The 22,405-nt window shown below is 46.4% G+C and overlaps 1 protein-coding gene and 1 long non-coding RNA gene across 16 annotated transcripts in view; one reads left to right on the top strand and one right to left on the bottom strand.

The window, feature by feature from the left end:
* MEGF11 (multiple EGF like domains 11) overlaps positions 1-19,688 on the top strand; it is a 337,396-nt gene extending 317,708 nt beyond the window's left edge. For 4 of the 14 annotated variants that reach the window (XM_070499522.1, XM_044764680.2, XM_070499535.1 and 1 more), the window contains 7 exons: positions 1,473-1,709; positions 3,269-3,387; positions 5,801-5,867; positions 6,494-6,595; positions 9,111-9,167; positions 15,765-15,971; positions 16,601-19,688. In XM_070499522.1, coding sequence (XP_070355623.1) covers positions 1,473-1,709; positions 3,269-3,387; positions 5,801-5,867; positions 6,494-6,595; positions 9,111-9,167; positions 15,765-15,971; positions 16,601-16,761 — 950 coding nt within the window. In that variant the 3' untranslated portion in view covers positions 16,762-19,688. Of the gene's footprint in view, positions 1-1,472; positions 1,710-3,268; positions 3,388-5,800; positions 5,868-6,493; positions 6,596-9,110; positions 9,346-9,367; positions 9,554-15,764; positions 16,057-16,600 lie in introns of those variants that run through there. The other 10 variants (XM_070499554.1, XM_070499565.1, XM_070499569.1 and 7 more) reach the window with 8 other exon arrangements.
* LOC139042249 (uncharacterized) lies at positions 13-16,189 on the bottom strand. Of its 2 annotated transcripts, none has more exons than XR_011498750.1 (4): positions 16,053-16,189; positions 15,859-15,947; positions 3,893-4,058; positions 13-312 (listed from the first exon to the last, which is right to left on the bottom strand). It is a non-coding gene; the product is annotated as an uncharacterized lncRNA (long non-coding RNA). The 2 variants fall into 2 exon arrangements; XR_011498749.1 differs by having other exon boundaries at positions 33-312; positions 3,897-4,058.
* Positions 19,689-22,405: the final 2,717 nt, after the last annotated feature.

The following is a 22,405-nucleotide window of genomic DNA, read 5'->3' on the forward strand; positions in this document are numbered from 1 at the left end:
AGGGAAGATTCCAACAGGGACAACTGGATTTTATAAGGATGCTTTGTGACTTTCCTTTATGCACGTTTGGGGGCAGAGTGGGAGTTGGGTGGGCTACAGAGGTCGAGGCTCCAGGCGCTGGAGAGGCAGATGGAGCAGGCAGCCTCTCGGTCACGGCTTCCCCATGCTCATCTTGGCAAGCTTCCTGTGAGCCAAGCGAGGGTAAGCACAAGCGAGTGCTGTGGATAGACCACCGGACAGAAGATCTGCCAAATCCTGGTTCTGCCATTACCTGCTAGGTATCCTTGGGCAGGTCATTTCCTTTTGCTGGGCCTGTTAATCCACATGCAAAGTGGAAAGAGAAGATTAATCCTTGTCTTCCACCACATCACAAGGTTGTGCTGAGGGCCAAGGACCCCAAAGGGGCTCAACCTTGGCCCCAGCTCTACAGTCAGACAACACCCCATAGGGCAGTTCTGAGAACCAAGTTGACATAATGTGAGTAAAGGACTCAGCACACTGCCCGGCACATAAGTGAGACCTTGATAAAGGGTTTTGTATGCATAAAAACCCTTTGTAAAGTGCTGCACACATGTGTAAGGTATTATATTGGTGGTGGTTGTAGGAGATGGAGGATCAGTGTGTGCTCTCAATTATCCATATTACAGAAAAGGGGCCAAAAGACATTTCCATTGCATTCTGATGATATGTCATTGAGCAGGATCATGCAGCACATTTACCTCCCTGGTGATGTTGGCTGGCTCTGTTCAGCCCACTGCTCACAGCCCAGGAGGGGCCTAGAAGCTGCCAGACCAGCAGGATGTCCCCCTGGGCTGAGCATCAGCTCGGAGGGGGTTGGCTCACACATATATCATCGAGAGGAGTTTTGTGGGCAGTAATTCTGGGCACACTGGCACAGTGCTCACAGCTTTCCTTGCCATATGGTGCTCACAGTCTCCTGGGGAGGGTGGGATTACTGTCCCCAGATTACAAATGAGCAAACTGAGGACTGAGTTACACAGCTGGTAAGAGAGACAGAGGCTGAGTCCAGTCTTTTTCAGACACTTTGAGAGACCTGACTACCAATTACTGGTTGTGTGATCTTGGGCAAGTTACCTAAACTTTTGGTGACTCAGTTTCTTCATCTGTGAAAGGGAAATAATTACATAATTCCTATTTCACAGGGCTGCTGGGAAGATCAAACGAGTTAATATCTGTATTGCATTTTTAGAATAGGGTAAAATACTCAATGAACATTCGTTATTTTGTTTCCCATCCACGATTGCATTTGTTCTGGTCATGACTCCGGGACTCCGTCCCCTTCAGGCAGTTGAAGAAACAGGCACAGTGAGGGTTGGGATCACACAGGGATTGAAGGATAGGGCCAAAACCAGAACCCAGGCTCCTAATGATAGAGGCTTCTAGGCCCCGGGCCGAGGAGATCTGAAGAGAAGCAGGCCTGCCCCAGGCTCAGGCCTTCCCTCCACCTGCAGCTGCCCTTATGATGGAGGAGCTGAATCCCTACACCAAGATCAGCCCAGCGCTGGGTGCAGAGCGGCACTCGGTGGGTGCTGTCACAGGCATCGTCCTCCTGTTGTTCCTCATTGTGGTGCTTCTGGGCCTGTTCGCCTGGCGCCGCAGGCGGCAGAAAGAGAAGGGCCGTGACCTGGCTCCCCGAGTCTCCTACACACCTGCCATGAGGATGACCAGCACCGACTACTCCCTCTCAGGTAAGGGCTCTGCCCCCAGCATCCCCCTTCTCCCCCTCCACACACACACAACACAGGCAGAGCCACACAGTATCCTTGGGGACAGCCGGGGCTATTGTTGAAGGTGGGTGGTCATGCAGAGTTGGTAACCGGGGCTGGATGCTCAAGACTCCGCTAGAGAGACAGTGGGGGTGGGGAGCAGAAGCCTACTTGGGAAAGGTAGATGGGCTTCCACAGGGGTGTTGTTTCCTGGGCCCCCAGCTCTGGGTGCCTAGGATTAGGAGCGTCCTCCACTTCCCCACAGCTTCCCAGCCTTCTCACCAGGCGTCGGCCATAGGAGCACTCACACTAAGCAGAACTGTCCTAAACTCGCCAGGGGAACCTTTCCCCAGCCTGATGCCTGTGCCACCTCAGGAAACTGGCCTTGAAGCCCAGTGTCCAGGCCCCGTTCCATTATTGCTTCCTTCATGAAGGCCTCAGAGCAACCCTCCCTCCCACTTCCCAGATTAGAAGGGCCCTATAGGTACAGTGGAAGGGGATGGTACTTGACTTGGGGGAGTCTGAAAGTTTGGGCAATGTCCCTCTGGCCCAGCCTGCTGGAACCCAGTCTGTCAGAAATGTGCTAACAACTCCTGTGGGCATTCTATCTGTAAGTCTGACTGCAGTGGGGTAGGGCTGTTGGGCTGGATCTTTCCTCTCCCTTGAACCCTGGACTGCTGCCTTAGGAATAAGAAAGGCTTTTTGCTTCATATTTAAACACAAGAGGCCAAAATGCTCTGAAACTGCCCATAGCCCTGGGCCACAAGAGGCTGGGTCTGTCTGAGCACCAGGATGACAGCTCTCTCCAGCTGGCTCTATAGCTCATGGCTGACCTGCAGCCTCCTGCTCCTTGTGCTTAAAAACCAAGATCATGTCAGCCCACTCCCAACTAAGTGTTGCCTACTGTGTGCCCAGCTCCATGCTGAGTGCTACAAGATAGACAGAGGTGGCCCAGGGGCAGACCCCGCCTTCAGAGTTCCTGGCCCGCATGCCCTGCTGGGTTTCAGCCAAAGATATCTGCTGATGAAATCTCAAGTCCACAGAGAAGATTTGGGGATTTTCTTCTATGACTATAATGAGCAAGCTGGGCCATGTTTTTCCATGTCATTCCACTGGAATTCCCCCAACTTTGTGGAGAACAAATCCTAGAATCCACAGGAGGGCAGGACTGGGGCCAAGAGGTGTGGGGTTCGCTTTATAGCCTCACTACTGGGATCTGCCCCTGAGGGGAGGCAAAGGAGAGTCAGCACAGGGACATCTGAGGCTGTCAAAGCCAACACTCCTCATCCATGCTCCAGCTGCTGGTGCCACCCTCCACACTGGCAACCTGTATCCTGAGGGAGGGCCACCGAGAGGGAAGGGCAAAGCAGGCTCTGCAGATTTCTGTGGGGGCTGTGGATGCCAGGAAGCTTGGGGGATGGGGGACTTGGCTGTCCCTCTGCAGAGCACTCTCAAGGCTGCCCAGCCCAAACGTTAGTACTGGGGAGTCTCATGCCAGGAGCAGGAGTTTGATGGTATGTGGCACCTTGTTCTCTTCCCAGATTTATCTCAAAGTAGCAGCCATGCCCAGTGCTTTTCCAATTCCAGCTACCACGCACTGGCGTGCGGGGGGCCTGCCACCAGCCAGGCCAGCACTCTGGACAGGAACAGCCCCACCAAGGTACCGGGCCCCTGACTCCCCAGCCCCCATCCACTGTCCTCCCATTCAGCCCTCACCTCTGCCCAAGAAGGAACTGCACCCCCCCACCTGGAGGGTGCGTGTGGAACCAACTACCAATGCATTAAATGCAGCCCTGTGATCCATGGGACGTGTAAACACTTGGTAAACCAGGTAACTGGGAGCCAGCAGATTACATTGAACCAACAAATGCTGGTAACCAACCTCAGCATCACTTAATATAACATATACCCCCACACCCTGTGTGTAACCAACTGGTACCAAGTCATAATCCCGTGTATCCTTGTCACACATAATCATGCACACCATGTAGCCACTTTTGCCATGTTATTAACATGTAATCAAAACACTACACCACCTACCACCAAGCACTGCAGTACGTTGCCAAAACCATGAGTGCAACCAGCGTATTATAGAGTAACCACTATTAACTTAGGTAACCACCTGATATCTTTGTATCTGGACATACCACGTCATCAATACATACTCACAAGTATCTGTTACAATCAGAACCAACGGGGCCGGCCCGGGGTTCACCGGTTCGGATCCTGGGTGCAGACATGGCACCGCTTGGCAAAAGCAATGCTGTGGTAGGCGTCCCACATATAAAGTAGAGGAAGATGGGCACGGATGTTAGCTCAGGGCCAGTCTTCCTAAACAAAAAGAGGAGGATTGGCAGTAGTTAGCTCAGGGCTAATCTTCCTCAAAAAAAAAACAAAAACAAAAAAACCCCAGAACCAACACAAGGGACATGGAACCCACACATCAACCATAGCCAGGGTTCTTGTTGATAGTGAGTCCTGTGAGCCTTCCTTCACAGCATAACCCTGGCTAATGGCAAGATGTCCTCTTACAGGCCCTTGGGCAAGGTTGTCTCAGAACACATGTGTAGAGTGCCAGGACCCATACTGGGCAGAGTGAGAGGTTCAGAAATGAAGAACAGCCTCAAGGACCACAAGGTCTGACAAGTTCATGCTGCACACCTCCTGACACCTACCTAAGTATGTGCGCGTGCATGCATGCACACACACACACAATATAGCAGGACCATTAGGGATGTAATATCCATCCTGAGTGAGGAACATGGATAGGAGCAGTTTTCATCCTCCAGGCCTCTGCCCTAGAGCTCTGGTAATCCTTTCTCCATCTGCCCCATGGACAATGTCCACCAGCCCACAGACCTGGTGGCAGCGTAGCCCGAACCCCCTAACAATAATAACACACTATACAGCCCCAAGGGCAACCACTGTTGTTTCATATATATGAAACATAGCCCCCCTGATTGTTCTCTTCAGGGGCTTTCAGCCTCAGATTTCCTATGAAACGGGAGTGCTGCATACAGGATGCCTTGAGGCCCATATGCAAAGTCTGTGCCCATCAGCCCCGTAGACAGCACCCCTGTAGCTTCAGCCACTCTTTCTGTATATCTCCTCAGTTCAGACCCTTATTCCCATCTTCAGCTTTAGGCTTGTCTGAGGAGCTGGAGGCTGAGGGAAAGGATCTTCCCAGTAGGCCCTTGATTAACTAGAACCACATTATCAAGGCTGCAGCAGGTTAGAGGCAAAGGATGACAAGGAGGAGAGGCAAAGGCCCCCTGTGGCCATGTCATTCTTGGTCTCACCCTCTTTCGTTAAGGGTCAGAGTTACTGCAGAGCTGCCCACTTGGTCACCCTCTGGCTCACTTAACCCAAGGACCCCTCAGCCTGGGAGATAGGGCATGTGTAGCAGAGGCAAGCAGCTGTGATGACATGGAAAGGACATGGGTCTGAATGCTGAGACCTGAGTTCTAGACCCAGCTTTGCCACTGAAGGCCCACAGGCAGGACTCAGGTCCCTAGCTGTGAAATGAGGACAACCATCCTTGCCTCTTATGAAGGCTGTGAGAATGCAGGAGGATAGATAGGGACACCCTATCCTGAAGCTTCCCCTTGGTCACACGAAAGTAAGATTCACACTCAGCTCAGGCCAGGTGGCAGAGGTGACAGTGATGTTGCAGACAGCCTCAGCACCTCCCTCCGTACTGGAGATGGCTGTGCAGCTGAGACACAACCAGAGCCCCCTCTCCTGGAGCTTAGCCCCACCAGCTGACCTGTTTTCCCTGTCAGGGCCAGCTTGGCTCAGGCCACTTCTTGGCTCTCAGGAGGCTCTGCCCCAGGGGCCTGGGAACCCTACAACTTCTGTCAGACAGCTTAGACAGGGGTATGTTTTGCTCCCACTGGCCTCAGCCACCCCATGGTGGCCTGTCCTGAACACCTAGCTGTCCCTTTCCCTCAACAACCTAGGACCTAAGTGAGTCAGGATCGTCACAGGGGTGGGAGAACAAGGCAAAGTGAAGGCTGGGCAGGGGCACCTCGGTATTAGGTGGTATTAACTGGCTCTCCTAACTCTCCAAACAGCTCAGTAACAAGTCCCTTGACAGAGACACAGCAGGCTGGACCCCCTACAGCTATGTGAACGTGTTAGGTCAGTAGTGGTTTGAGTCTGGTTCCCTGCCATCATGTCCCACCCTGTTTTCCTTCCACGTTGAGAGGGGCCCTGTCCCAGCTCCAAACAAGAGGGTTAGTAGATGAATCCTGAGCATGGTTTCCCACAGGGAGAAGGGGTCTGGGGAGGAAGCCCAAGTCCCATTTCAGCTCTCATAAGCAAATGAGGCCCAGGACTCCCTTTATTCCTATAGAGACGATAGGGAGAGGATGGCTATGACTCAGGGACCACAAGGGAGACAGCTAGGGGCCGATGTGGGGATTGCAGAAAGAGGCAAAAGATGTACTCACCATCTGGGAATGGGATCCCTGCCTGACCCAGGCCCTACCAAGGTGCCCCTTTCAAGGGTTCCTCCTCTCTGCCCCAATGCCTTGTGGGCACCAGTTCCTATAGGAGTGGGGGTGGGGGTGGGGAATGAGGGGAAGCAGGGCGGGTGGCCTCAGCTCTAGCAAATCCCCCTGGCCCTGCTGGCCCCAAACCCCTTTGGCCACTATAGAGAGGCCCTAATTCCTTCCAGCCTGTCCCACCCTGACCCTCATGTCCTCCTCCCCTGCCGTACCAGGGCCCTGGGAATAATGGCTCCTCCCTGTCATTCCTCTCACTAGACTCCCATTTCCAGATCAGTGCCCTGGAGGCCAGATACCCGCCCGAGGACTTCTACATTGAACTTAGACACCTCAGCCGCCCCGCTGAGCCACACTCACCAGGTTAGACCCCCAGCCCTACCCTCAATCCCCCAGGTCCCTGAGGCTCTCATACTAATCCAGACCCAGCACCTGCCCTACACCCGATTCCTGCCCCTTGACCACCCCCACTGGCCTCAGAACTGTCCCCATTGAGTCCCCTCCCTCCTGACATGAGTAGTCTACAAGCCCAATCCCTTATCTAAAGAAAGAAACCGGTCTGCATCCCCCATCACCCCTTCTGCTCCCATCATAGTCAGTGGATGTGAACAAACTATGACTGGTATTAGGTGAAGGGGAACAAGATAACTGCACTCTGTGCGGGCCACAGAATACAACCCCAAACGATTGAGAAATGACTTGGGGATGGTGACAGCTTTGGGGTTCTCTGGGCCCTGTGGGTGTGGATGACAGAGAGTTGGCTCTTTGGCCAAAAAGCCCAGTGTCCCCCAGACCCACCAGTGGCAGGCAAGCTCTCTCAGATCATAGGGTAGGGTTGTTGAGCAGGGCTCTGGAGAGGTTGGGGCAAGATGTGTCACCAACATCCTCTGTGCTCATGTATTAGACTCAAACCTGGTGGCTTGGGAAAGATGCAAAAAGGAGACTTGCAAAGTCAGCCCTGCCATGGGAGGATATGAGTAGGAGTTACAGAGGTAGGAGTGAGGAGTGCCCACAGGAGTGAGAGCAATGAATGAACAGAGAATGTGGCCTCCCTACAAAGTGGCCCCTCTAAGGCAGGGCCTTAGCACACTGGACAACCTGGGCCTGAGTTTCTCAAGTTCAAGGGAAATGTAGGTCCCTGGGTCCAGCAGCACTAAGAAAAACAAAGGTTCTGAATTCATCTGCTGGCTGAGCAGGCATGGGCTGCAAAGACCCTAAGCCTGTACCCAAGAGGCTATGCTCTTGGCTATGGGTCCCCTGGGCAGTGTCTAGGACATTCAATAACCTCACCAAATACAACCACACACACATACACTACCACCACCCTGTATCTCGTTCCACATGGGAGCATCTCTGGGCTCAGTCCAGATTTCTCCCTACTTTGAGATCTCACTCTTCAACCAGTGTAGCCAGGGCCACCACATGCTGTCCTTTTTTGCTCACACTCAGGCAGGCTGGTGGCCAATGGGAGAGAATACTTGGGGAGATCTGGGCTCTAGTTGCAACTCAACTTCTCACTTGCGTGGTCTCAGGCAAGTCACTCCCTCTCTTTGGGCCTTGTTTTCTGTTATATAAAATGGGAAAAAGTTAACAGCCCAGGCTCCCTCCCTCAGGAAGGGCAAAGGAAGCCGTTGTCTGGTATAAAGTGCTGAACTGATGCCAGAGACACAGATTGTTGAAGTCATGTTTCTGAAGGGCACAGATACCGATAGGAGAATAGCGAACTTGAGAAAAACTTGGACCTGATTCTGCCCTGTCACTCAGTACTGTGGGGAAGGCAGGCGGACAGGAGTAGACTCCTGCAGATTCAACTTGGGAACTCTATGTGGAGAAGGTACGGGAGGCATCTAAATAGCAATGGGCTGCTCTTCAGTGTCAGAAACTGGGGAGAGTCAAGTGGAGCAAAACTGTATTTTAGTACACACTCCTGCATGCCTTGCCCAGTGCTGTGTCCTCAGTTAAAAGCTGGGGAAAAAAAAGAATGACTTTGACTCTGAGCCAGAGTCATTACTGTCTCAACCTAAAAATGTCAGACAATTTCTTTTCTGGGATCCCCAGCAGCAAAGAGCCTGAGCTTGTTCCCTGAAGCTTTATGTCCTGCCTATGGCTGGGGCTCAGGACTGTGCACTGTGGCAGCCTAGCATAAACTATGACAGCCAAAAGGGAGAACAATTCTTGGGATTGAAAAACACTGGTAATACTTTTCAAAGACAACTCTCAATTATGTGCAAATGGTCCACCCAAAAGAATGGGTAACGGAGAGAGCTGACTGTAGATGGGAATGACTGTACATCTTGTCAAGATGACTAATCAAGAACCTCAGCCACCTGTCCACTTCCCTCTCTGGGTCCCCTCAGTCAAGCTTCAGATCCAGGAGCAAAGAGGCAGAGCTGAGAGGTGAGAAACGGTCTTCAAGCCCATTCCAAAATCCAACAGAACTAGGATTTGGAATGTTACCCATCCTTCCCCCAGGCTAAGAAGTGCTTCGGATTCATTCCTTATCCTATACTTTTGGAGCCTGGAACTTCACCTACAGTGACTGCGGATGGCATAAGAACCGACTTTGATCACCTCCTGGAAGGCATTCCCCTCAAACATTCCCCTCAGAGTGAAGGTTAAAGAGGAGGAGTGCTGAATATGCCAGGGGGTGCTGTAGCTCACTGTTAATGCTTATGAGCCTTTTAAGAATTCCTGTGTGGTCAAAATGATTTAGAGTAGATTAAACCCAGAATAATTTTCTAGCACTAAAAGACTATTATCAGGGTAGGGGAGAAAGAAAAAAAAAACAAGCAAAAAAAACCCCAAAGCAACAACACATGCAGTCTAAGTAACCTTACTCACCCGCATATCTGTCTTTCCTTATACTATTTTTATGCAGGTGCTTGTGGAATGGATAGACGTCAAAACACATACATTATGGACAAAGGCTTCAAAGGTAGAGTATCCAATCCTGCCGTCCCATTAGAAAGGGCTTAGCAAGATAAAGAGTGCAGATCTGAAATGGCCAGGAATTCTACCAGAGAGGAACTGCGCATCTCTTCCCCCACCCCCCAAAAAGCTAACAGACCACAGGACCTGGGGCTGCTGCCCAGGAGGAGCAATCATAATAATAATGAATTCATCTTTCAATTTCAGTTGTACCTGCTCAGCAAACACTTGTGGGTTTTTTATAGATGCCAACTAAATGTCTTCAGAAATGTAGAACGTCATTATCCAACCAATTAGTATGAGTTAAATTGATTATAAAATCCGAAATAAAGTCAATCTACCTGCCCCAGAGGCCTATTGTTGTTGCGCTGGCGACGAATGTCACCCTGCACGTGCTGGCTTTCTGGGGCACAAGGACTGAAAATGACACCAGTGTTAACAGTGTACAGCACTCCTCCCTCAACAGATCTCTGCCCCCGAGAGCAGGGAAGCCAGGACTAATCCCTAACATACGGGAACTGCAAGTCCTCCTCCTTCTAGGAGGACTACAGGTGAAGCCAAAGATGAAAGGCCAGGTCTCGCCCCTGGGCTTAGGCCCTAGGTTTAAATGACAGTCAAACAGGCAGCTTTGGAACTATATCACTTATTAACTGTGACCTCTCCAAGGCCCACCTTCTTGATCGGCAAGGTTGTCCTATTGTCTACCACCTGTCCTGTTATCTAACAAGGTTATCATGAGTATCCAATAAAATCACAGATGGGAAGTGTTTTTGCATATTGTAAAGGGTTGTACTAATGTAACAGGGCTGTCCTTTTGTCTCTGAGGTCTATTTAAGTCTCAGCCAAACTGAAAAAGATACGACAGCAAAGGTCCCAAAGGATATCCTAAATCTAGCAGTGCACCAGAATCACCCGGAAACCTTGCTAAAAATACAGATGTTCACACCCCATCTACTCACGCCTCTGCTGTAGATCTAGAGTTGGGCCCTGGAATCTACATTTGTGATGAGTACCCTGATGCATTTGTGCTGAGTACCTCAGGGTATCCTTATGCAGCTTATCACCAACTAACACTTAGAAACCACTGGTCTAGACTAACCCAGATTTCTCAGATTACTGTTCTGGTCCTTCAGACTTAACCTTAGATAATACCTAAGACACAACCATTTCCTAACCAAGGAGAGCTAGCCTTTAGTGGGGCGGCAAACAGAAGTAAAGTGAGCTAGAGGTGGGTTGTGGTGGTGAGTATTGTGTTCTGAGCAAGAGAGCAGGAAGGGCAAGTCTCCGCTAGTGTGTGTGAGGATGTACAGTGCCCAAGAGGACGATCTGAGGACAGGAGGTCACCCCGAGGCTCCTGGCCAGCCAAAGGACACTATTCCCTTGGGAGTATCATTCTGGCAATTTTCTGAGTTTTGACTTAAACCATCCAAATAAAGGCAAGCATCATTACGGTAGGTGAGGCTAAAAACAGAAAAGACAGCTCTACTGTTTTGTCACTGTGATTTGGGACCTCAGTTTCTTTCTCAAAGAGGCATGGGGATCGGGCAGAAAGATTTCTAAGGGCCTTTCCAGGTGAGAATGTGCATGACTCAAGTGTGAATAAGCTCAGACAGGCCCAGACAGCTCAATAAGTGAGCATACAACTTTCCTATGCACTTTGTTGTCCTACAGCTGCCCACTGTGATTAGGGGAGCTACTTTCAGACTTGCAACCATAAATGTAAAACAAACCTAAGGAGAACAATGTCTCTGCCTCAGCGTCATTCATTCCTGTTTTGTGGGATCATATATCTGAGCCTCTGAGTGCGGGGAAGGCCTTAGCAGGCTAGCAGCCAGATTTAGTTTCACCACTCTGGATGTAATCATCCTCTAGAGAGAAAAGAAGACCGTATAGGCAAATATACCGCAGGTGTCGGGAACCAGCACATCAGAACAAGAGAATTCAAAATGAGGAAAACAGAACGTCACAGTTCAGAACTCTACAGAAATACTTATCAAAGACATGGAATAAACCCCACTAACTGACTGAACTCCCAAATAAACATTCAATAAACGAGTTTGTACCAGGAATGAAATTATTTCCTAAAACTACTGGGCCAAACCAAATCAGAACTGCTAAGAGTAAAGAATCGAAGTGTTCTTCGAACTCAATGGGAAAGAGCCCTGGCCTGGGGGTTAAAGGATTTGGGTCCTAGTCCTAGTTCTTGCTATGTGACACCAACTAGCTCATAGAGTTGTTTGCTGCATCTTAGTTTCTTCCCCTACTAGAAGGATGGGGTTGTAGTAGCACCATCTCCAAGGCCCCTTCCAGCTCAGACATTCTAAAAGTCATCAATTCGGCCAATGCTCCCTTTCCCGTTACTTACTGAAGACCTCCATTCACTGTCATCCTGGAGGTTGCATGAGACCAGTCACACTGCTGTGCTAATCTCATTAACTTTTTTCTAAACACTTTTCATCTCCCCTTCCCCTTCTCCCCCTCAGCACAAGGATTCTGCAAAAAAACTGCCTCATGTTCAATTCCTTGTCTGTCAAGCTTTTCAAAGTCCTCTAAAGAAATCCTCCCCACTGCTTTCCATCATCTTTATGATCCTAAAATCCTGGATCCCACTGTTGCTGCCATTTTCCCCACCTGTATGTTCCTTGGTAACCTAACTGCCACATCTCTCCTTGCAGTCAGCTTGGGTTCCAAGGCAGTTAGGACCCCACTGACATCCTGAAAACTTTTTTCAGCTGGTGTGGTTCTCCTTCTGACCCTGAGATCTCCACTCTTCTCCCTATATCCGTGTCTCTCAATCAGAAGGATGCTAACTAGGGCCAGAAAGAGAAAAGGCAGTGTGGCCTTCTAATAGTAGTAGGCTAAGATGCAAGAGATGGATGTTTAGTGCCTAGGTTTTCCCCAACAGTGAAATACTGGCCTTAACTAGATGTTAATATGAATCTAAAAGCCTGGGTAAGTTCAGATCTCACTCACAAGGTGGCCTTGGAGAGTCATTTCCCCTCTCTGGATTTGCTGCTTCCTTTATCAAATGAAGATGTTTAGCTCATTTCAGAGGCCCCTTCTGCCTCTAATAGTAAATGACTGTTTGTGATTTTGGGGAGGTAGGAACTAGATGAGAGCAAATGCCAGGGCATTATAGGGCTAAGCCTTTAGTACTGATACTAATTATAGGCCTTGGAGGAGTGACACCTACAGCTTCGGTAGCCTACGTTGAAGCTTCCCCTTTCTTTGCAAAATGCCCTGAAGTGTAAGGACTGGCGTGGGGGTGGGGCTGCAAAAGGATGAGGAAGTGTCTTAGAGAAGCTAGTTATTCTTCCCCTTACCCCGCCCTCCCTCAGGCCGGGCAGGTAGATGACTCAACTGGAGAAAAGAGGAGCTTCCTTAAGTAGGGTTTTCCAGCACTCCTTGCCCTTCCCCAACCTCCAGTTCCCAGAAATAAAATCCAGATTATTCCATAATTCAACAGTCTCCCCTCACCATCTACACACACACACATACACACACACTTCTCCATCCTTTATCTTTACCTCTGGCCCTTTTATGGAAGATAGAGCTTCTCCCGGAGACTAATCCCCTCCCCCTCCCCCAACTTCTCTTTTGTCCATTTAGGTGCATCCCCTGCTGCAGAGCAGCCAATTTATTCCCCAAACCTTGAAAGCAGCCCTGACTTTTCTGGTGGAAATCAGAAGGGGGGCACTCTTGGCTGACTGAGGCTCTTTTAGGCATGGAGCTGGAGCTTCAAGGCTCTCCCACTGCCATAACTGAATCAGTCATGGGACATCCACAGAAAGCTTAGAGCTTGGCCTTTCTCTCAGCAGGGTTTGGCCTCATAGATGAAGGGTTTTCCTTGTTAAGGGTAAGGTGAAGCTGTTGCAGACATAATGTGCATTTAGAGACACAGAACAGGAGCACAGGTAACAAGATGTAAGGGGAAAACACCTTGACTGGGAATCAGAGAAGACGGGCGTTGAGTCCTAACTGCTTATAACATTAGGCAAACTTTGAACTTCAGCTTCCTCATTTCTAAAGTAGTAACAATAGTCCTTCCTGCCCAGCCCCCTTCACAGATGTTACAAGTTTCAGATGACCTAACCTGAGTGAAGACTGGCTGAACGTGCCACACAAAGTGAGCTATTGCTATTCCTCAAGTTTTAGAAAACATGCAGCTGAGGCAGCTGCCAATCAAAGTAAAAGGATGTGTCTGGGTGGGGAGGAGGAGAGAGGTGTGAGGACTTTCCACTCAGGAGACAGCCCTTCTTTAAGCAATACTAGTCGTCAGCTTCCAAACAAGCAGCTCTGAGTCATACTGGCGAGTTCCGAGAACCCAAAGTGGGACCAATGGGCCATGCTAGGGTTCCTGGACTTACCTCCGCTCCCTTGTAATGAGAAACAAAGTACTCGGTAGAGGCATGTATGCGGCTTGGGGCAGGTCATGGTCCAGGACCCACAGCCACCTTTTCCCATGTGAGCCTCACCAGCAGCTGGGCCAACCCAGCATCCCTTTAATCCTTGCTGGGGCTGGCTGGGACTGTTCACTGTCTAGCAAGAATGTTCTCTCCTCTCTAGGCTTCTATGCTAGAAAGAGGCCACAATCTAAGATGGGACCAAGACCAACATCCCCCTCCACTTGTGGGCTACGTTGTGATAGAAAATGCCCTGAGCCTGGTTCTAAAGCTTGCTCTGCTACTGATGAGCAGTGCAACTCTGAGAAAGCCACTTCCCCACTCTAAGCCTCAATTTCCTCCTAAGTGAAAAAGGGCGGCAGGGGTGGGGGGGGGGGGGACAATAATTTTTGCTCTACCTACACCACAGGGTGTTGTGAACACTTGAAGGAGCTAATGGATCGATGTACTTTTGTACAAGTTTGAGGAAATGTTACCTGCTAAAACAAACATCAAAAACCCTACACTGGGGCCAACCCAGTGGCACACTGGTTAAGTGCGCATGTTCCACTTCGGCAGCCCGGGGTTCGCCGGTCTAGATCCTGGGTGCAGATATGGCACCACTTGGCAGGCCATGCTGCGGAAGGCGTCCCGCATATAAAGTAGAGGAAGATTGGCATGGATGTGGGCTCAGGGCCAGTTTTCCTCAGCCAAAAGAGGAGGACTGGCAGCAGTTAGCTCAGGGCTAATCTTCCTCAAAAAAAAAAAAAAAACCCTACACTAACAGAAAAGCAACCCCACCCAACAGTTACCTGTTATGGGAGAAAAGAGTACTTGTGGTGGCACACATCAACTACTTCAGCCATGTGGAGTGTTCTGCTCTCAGTGGACCAAGGTACATCTAGTCACCCCTTGAGTTACATCATCGCTTTCACTTTTTTACATTTCCATCAATCTCCCAAGTTGGAGGGAGAAAGGATAGACAGACAAACAGCAGCCAAAAGTAGAATTCATGGTGGTTCTAGTGAAAGATCATCCAAGAATTTTGCCATCTGCTACCACTAATAGAAACTCAGAGGCCACTTAGATCACTTTTGCCTACCTAGCCCAGTGCTTGTTTCCAGAGCCCCTGGCTAGCAAAGGCTCACAGATGGATGACAGGCAGAGCTGCCAGATTACAGAGTCTGCTGCTTTTTGCAGGCAAGTCCTGCCTCATTTGGGAAAATCTACAGGAAGCAGTGATCTTCTCCAAAAGGGGAATGGCACAGAGGTTGAAGGAAGGGCTCCCCTTTCCTCCCATGTCTCCCAGTCACAAAGAGAACTTTCTTCCTCCAGTGGAACTAGTTACCTTGCTTCATATTTGCAAACTAATTTGCATCCTTTTGTACCCTAACATACCCTGAAGTCTTGGGGATGATGCACCTGAAAGGCAATAGGAGAGGAAGAATGCGTTCTCCTAGTATCAGAGAAGGGTCCTGCTAAAACAGGTTTCAGTTAGCATTCATGAGAGCTGGGTGAGTGACTCCAGAGACACACTGCAGACTTGCTAGAAAACAGGAACTTTCCAAAGGCCAGCTTGAGACCAAGGTGCTTTTTACACCTTTACTACACTTCACTCTGCCTCACCTCTGATCACGAGCTTCTGGAGAGCAGGGATGCCACCAGAGTTTGCTGCCTAAAGGTTACCATACTGCCGACACCTGTGCCAAAACACACAGACACACCTACTTCTTCAGAACCTAAGCTTCTTAGTCATCAAGAAGAATGATATCACAGAAAACACACAGGCCAAGGAGTCACAAGGCATGGATTTAAGTCTTGGCACTGGCATTTATGAGCTGTGTGACCTTAGCCAAGTTACTTCATTTCTCTGGGCCTCCATCCTATAAAATGTAACCAACTATCCTTGCAGGATTTTGTAAAAATTAAATAACAGATGTGAAAGCATATTATAAATATCTTGAATTAATCCCTTTCTAATGCTATACCTGACTACTAAAAACAAAAATGTTCCTCTCTCTCCAAAAACATAAGTTTCTTTAGAAAAAGAACTCTGCCTACCAAGGAAAAGACTCTTCAACATATTTAATAAGTAAATCTTAGATTATCATAGGCTTTTACAGTTCCAGGATCCTGAAGACACATGAATTCAAGTGCAGTCTGCTTCTGGTACTTAAATCTTATGTCCTTGCTTGTCCTAAGAAATCTCTCTTGCCTTGCAGATTACATGAAAGAATCCGTGTGCAGTTCTAGCACTTGCTCCTTGAATAGCAGTGAAAACCCTTACGCCACAATTAAGGACCCACCCATCCTCACCTGCAAACTTCCAGAAAGCAGCTATGTAGAAATGAAGTCGCCTGTGCACAGGGGGTCTCCGTACACAGATGTGCCATCCTTGTCGACATCTAATAAAAATATATATGAAGTTGGTAGGTGTCTCAAATAAGTAACTTAGTGAAATCAGGGCAACAGTGCAGCATCTGAAGTAAAAACAAGCCCTCTCCACTCACCCTGTCTTGAAAACACACCCTTCTTTGGTTGCTTTTTAAGGAATCCAAGGTGAACTGTCTTTTCCACAACTGCCCTCCTCTCTCATGCAGGAAATCAAATTCTTGTGCCAACTCTGCTTTAAAAAAACACCAGGACTAGTATGAAGCAGAAGTACTCAGGGTGGGGAGTGGGTACACACACATACACTTCAACTGACTGTTGATACAAATTCCAGTTTAAAAAAGAAAACAATCAGACAGATATTTGCAAGTTTCTAAATCACCCTCTTCTACCTTCTCCTAGTTTAACCTGTCCCTGGGCTCAATGATAAGATCTCTACCTCGAGGAGATTTTAAATCTCTTGATTTTGACCAGAGCTTGGGATTCTGACAGCACACTCCCTCAGGTTTTCCATCTTTTTAGCAAGCCTCAGTCCTAACCCTCATGTTTACCACAGATTTATAAATCCTTGGCTTCTCTCCCCACCCAGTTAAATAGAACTCTTCCCCACAACAAGGCAACCAAAGCTAATCTGTTCTCTGAACTCATTTTTCACTATATTCCTTAGAACCCACAGTCAGTGTGGTCCAAGAAGGCCGCGGTCATAACTCCAGCTATATCCAGAATCCATACGACCTACCTAAGAACAGCCATATTCCTGGTCATTATGACCTCCTCCCAGTAAGACAGAGCCCTGCCAATGGGCCCTCCCAGGACAAGCAGACTTAGGAGGGATAAGCCTCTCTCTTGCAATGTGCTCTGCTGAATATTCTCTGACTCTGAAAGAAGACAATCCCTTGACTTGAAATAATGGTACAGACTGACTCCAGCTGCGTGTTAGTTGTTATTCACCTGGAACTAAAGAAGAGCTTCCAACGGGACTGGGGTAATTGTAATTGCTCAAAAGGTCTGTTCACAAAGGCAAAGCCTATCACGCACCCACCCCCAACCCCAAATGTCCCGGATTATATGATCTTTTAAAACATTTAAGATACAACTATTGATCAACATCAGCTAAATATATATACTTATATATTTAATTACTTGAATCGATGCTTTAGAAAGCATGCAGAACAGGTTTTCCAACCTTCCTAGGGGGAAAAGGGGACTGGGGAGGGGACAGGATTACTTTAAAGCACCTGGAATGTATATGTACTTTTGATTGCTGTTACCATCAACATCTGTTTGATTACCTAAGATAATTAGTACATAGATTCAAACTGTGCTAATATCAGTCCTAAAGTACTCATACATATATGTCTGGTCCATCAAATTACAACAGCCAAGATTACAGAGTTTAATGTATAGTCTAATGCTGACAACTTCAATTTTTTAAAATAAGACTTTAATAAATACAAATTAACTTTCCCTCTTCTGCCCCTGCTGGTAGGAGGAGAAAAAAAAGTTTCCAAAGCATAACAGCCTCTTTCAGTCTATGACAATAATTTCCAGGGGCCGGCCCCATGGCTGAGTGGTTAGGTTCACGCGCTCCACTTCGGCGGCCCAGGGTTTCACCAGTTCAGATCCTGGGCGTGGACATGGCACCACTCATCAGGCCATGCTGAGGCAGTATCCCACATGCCACAACTAGAAGGACCCACAACTAAAATATACAACTATGTGCTGGGGGGATTTGGGGAGAAAAAGCAATTCAAAAAAAAAAAGATTGACAATGCTTGTTAGTTCAGGTGCCAATCTTTAAAAAATAATAATAATAATAATTTCTAGGCCAGCTTTACCAAATCTTGCCCATTAAAAGTTCAAGAATATTGCAAGTCAGCCCTGGCCTTGTCACATTTCCTTAGTCCATCCAACACTTGAGTCATATGTGAAACAGAACTCTGAGATGATGCTTTTAAGCAAGCAGTCACAGACTGATAAGAATTAAGTATCTCTAAAAATGGCTATTTGGTTCCCCAAATTTACTTGGTTGGCATTCCTTGACTTAGAAGAGTACTTTCTTTCAAACATTTCTTCATAAATCTTGAGCTTGCCATAATATGGTACCTAAAAGTCTAGAGGAAGTTAGACAAAAGTGGATATACCAAGTTTAAGTTGCTTAAGTACATTATGCTTTTTGATGGAACTAAGTGAAATGATGAAGAATGGACTGTAATCAGTTGCTATAACATGATGTAAAAACTTTATAGTAAACAGCATATAAGGCTATGAAAATACTTCTACCTTCTACTTTAAAGCCATCACCTACTTAGACAGCCAAAAATGTATTACAATAAGCTAATACTCTAGATCCCAGTATTCAGATGTGTCTATACTTTCCACTACTAATGAACATAAGTAAACACAGGCTCAGATGAGTCAAAATGGAGCCACCCCCAAGCCCTAAAGAGGACCTCATCACAAGAATTAAAGACCAAGTGGGTAAACAGAGGAAACTAATGGCCACCCTATACCGCTCCATTCTCTGGTACAGTCCACTCAATAAAAATACTTCTGAAAAGGTATAGAGAAGAGAAACTAAATGACTGCAAAGCTGGAACAGCTGTTACAACAAGTGTGGGAGTTCTGAAGCCCTTGATACAAATTGGAAGTCTGCCATGGACCCATTAGTTTGGGCAATAACCAGCAAAAGCAAGAAAATAAACAAATGAGTAAATCTTCCCTCCCCCACTTCACACAAGGCTTAAGCAAATTTTATTGTTAGGGGAAAATATTTGATACATGAATGCTGCATGTGTGCATGGGAGCAAGTGATCAGCAATAGCAAATTTACTTTCCAAAAAAGCCTTATTAAAATATGAATACTAGAAAATTACCTTGTAGACCCAAGTAAATATTTCTCATACATACGTAGAAAGAAATATAGATAAGAGACTTACCTCAGTATGTCTGGGCAGCAAGCGCTCAAGTATCTTTGTGAAGCAAGAATTGAGAAGCAAGGCAAAGTCAGATCAGCAAGGAGAAACTTCATCTCACTCCTAGGTTTTATCTTCTTCCCTTACCCTGCATGTACAATAACTGCGGCGTGGCAAACTGCAAACAAGCAGCATCACTCAAGTTTCAAATTCCACCTCTTTTTTGCCAGCTATCTTCTGGGAAAAATTCAGCAGGAGGTGGCATGGCGGAATTGCTAAAGCATATTCACATCAAGAGATTTGAGTGTTGCTTGCCCTCTCTGAGCTTTTTACCCCATGTATAAAAGAAGGGAGAAGCAGAGACGGGTAAGGGAGCTCTAAGAACCCTTCAGCTCTAGCATTCTATGATGTTTAAAGAAATGTAATACAACTCAAATCAGGCAATACAGAGGAGAAGGGCAAGGCAGAGGGTGTGACTGATCTATAGTAACAGCTGCCTTCACGTATCTAAGAGTTACTGGTGAAAGACACTTCAATCTTACAGAGCAACTGTTAGAGCTTCTGTGTAGCACTGTCACAAATAGGTTCGTGGTCAACCTAAACATGTGTACTCTGCATTTTATTGGCAACTTGGAAAGACCTGTCCAATTATTTTACAGAAACCAAGTTTTCACTCAAAGTGATATGCATACAATTCAAATCAATAAAGAAAACACAATTATTGTACAATATAGCATAAGTGAGACTATGAAATGGCAATACTTTTTTAAAAACAACCCAGATTTGTAATATATTTGTTCACTGTGCAGAGGGATCATACCTTGTACAAAATAAAATAAATTTCTCAAACTAATTTAACAAGAATGCGTACTGTTGTGCTGCAGACTGAAAATGTGTCGTTAATCTACACCTCAGGTTTAAAGGCAGAAATAACCTACATTTTGTGTGGTCACTTTAGAGCCTGAAAAGTGAGAATTATCCCAAGAGATGCTTGAAAATAAAGTGAAAACATTCTATCAAATTTATAACAGAGTCTCCTCCTTTAAAGTAATGAATGGGAGCAACATATTCATGTCCAAAAATTACTGAAAAATCTCATAGACATTAGTATACTCTAATAGAGAATTTCTCTGCTTTCAAAAAGATTTGGACTCAAAGACAACTATTACAGCTTGTGCTCAATTCCAGAGACACAAAGGTACTTCTGTGGAACGGAATAAAGGCAACTCTAAGGGCCACCTCATTTGCATAAGTGCAATGAATAGTTTTCCACTAGGACAAGTTATCACCCAGTACAGTACTCTGGGTCCATCTGTTTTAGGACCCTTTAAGACACAACCTTGTGACCTAAGTGGTAAAGCAGCAACAGGATTAATTTTGTAATAAAATACAGATGTTAAAAATAGCTTACTGTATGTATTCAATGGTATAAGTTTAAAATTTCTCCTTCATACTTTCAAAGGTTTGTATGTAATCTTCATATTTAAGTCAAACTAAACCCTTTCAACTTGTCAGTTCACAAGGCTTATGTGATACTGAAAAGTTACTCCCATTTTAACAAAATATTTAACCAAGAGTAATACATTTTGCTAGTTAGAGATTAAGACTCATTAAGAAAAGATCTTACTAACAGATAATTCTCTAAGATGTCATGGGCTGGAGCTTGACATTTCAGTGAAAGACAAAACACAATCAAGAGTTATAAGGCTAAAAAAGGTATTTACTGAGAATAGTGTAAGATTGTGACTTCGCAGGCTCAGAATACTACCCAATACCATAAATAATAACCAAAGGCTGCAGGTTGTGCACTCAGTACAGAAGATTCAAGAATGATACATTCTATTAGCATTCGTCTAACCAGAGGGAAGACAGAAGAGGTTCATTTAATTAGTATGTGGCAAAAGGAGATGGAGAATCTTTCTCAGAAGGGATGAACGGATACATAGGGATTCACTATACTTTTGTATGATAATTATTTATATATTCTAATTTTATATAATTTTTAATGAAAAAAATTTTAACCTGAATGGTAATTCTCAGACTATGGCTCCCCAAGCTAACCTAGAAAGAACTCTAGGATTAGTCCCCTCCCTCTTTTAGATAGTCCTTCCTTATTGTTCTGACACGGGGTTGTAAGGAGGAAGAGATAGTGGAACGTAAATATGAACAAAGCATATTCCCTGCTCTGTGGATTTTACAATATAGCAATAACAAAAGGGCAGGGATACACGGAGGGCCCTGGTGATTGGTGAGGTGCTGATTACACAATTTCTTCCCTGACTGGCAGAGGTAGAAAGACTGAGCAGTGATACAAACCAAACCCATAGAAGGTAGCAGCTCTGGTCTGTAGCTACAGTTGTTAGATTTCCTCCTCATTCCAGCTTCTGCCTCCCAAGCCACTGTGCAGCCCAGGCAGATGGCCCTTCACAGCCATGGGTAAGAGAAAGCACGGGGACCTGAGATCTTACAAAGTACTGTTATTTAGGCATCCACTTAAATGTGAACCAAAACCAGTAAGTGAGAACCCTAACATTCTCCTCCAGAGTTGGTTTAACATCAAAGATAGCCTCCAGAAAAAGGGTTGCTTCCTGGGGCTTCCCAGACTGCCCCATTTCAGGCATGACCTTCTTCTATAATATTCTCAGGCCAGCATGATGAAATGCTTTGGCATAGAGGCTAGAAGTACAATGGTCAGCAACTTCTTAAAGATACCATACCACTTCCCTAGAGAGATTTGAGAAAATGTTATGCTGAGAGACTAGAGGTTGTCAGTAAGGGAATGGGTGCTAAAAGCAGTACACTTCTCATTGGGATGGGGATAACAGGATCTGAGATTTTGTGGTCTGGGGCAAGGTTAAATTCCACTGACTCAAACATAGGAAAGGAATCCTGTTGGCTACTAATTTTCATTACCATCACTAGTACTGGTAACAGAGTTGTTAACAGCCAATATACATGACATTTGTGCCAGGACCTATCAATTCTATGCTTAATAATGTTAAATAATTAAATTCAAACTTTAGACTACTAATAGATTACTACACTAACAGCCAAATAATGCCGTTTATATCACGTGTGTACACACATAAACCTATACACTTGGATTTAATCATTGGTTCTAAGTGGGAAGCTAGCTCTGCGGACTGATCTATTTTCTGGATTGATCTACCCTTCTGGTAGATTCCTATTGGAGATAATTTTAAAAAATTAAACACAAGATGCTTTTAAAAGTTCTCTCGCCCAGACATGAATATATTTGAAAGTATACAGTAAAAGCCAGCAGACTTTTTTAACAGTAAAAGGCAAAAACAAGCAGTTCTCAACTTACAGTTGACATAGCAGCCCATAAGTGCTTCTCCCCTCTTAGCATATATGGTACTTTGATGCATGTTGTTGAAATTGACAGTCATTTTGCAAATATTCTGAAAGCTTTCACCTTATTTAATGGGATTAACATGGAAATAAAGATAACATTTTAATCAAGTTACTATGATAAGACCAAAAACATCTTGCAGGGGCTGGCCCCATGGCCGAGTGGTTCTGTTTGCATTCTCTGC

The sequence above is a fragment of the Equus asinus genome, chromosome 2 (assembly GCF_041296235.1).
Source record: "Equus asinus isolate D_3611 breed Donkey chromosome 2, EquAss-T2T_v2, whole genome shotgun sequence".
Lineage (NCBI taxonomy): Eukaryota > Metazoa > Chordata > Mammalia > Perissodactyla > Equidae > Equus > Equus asinus.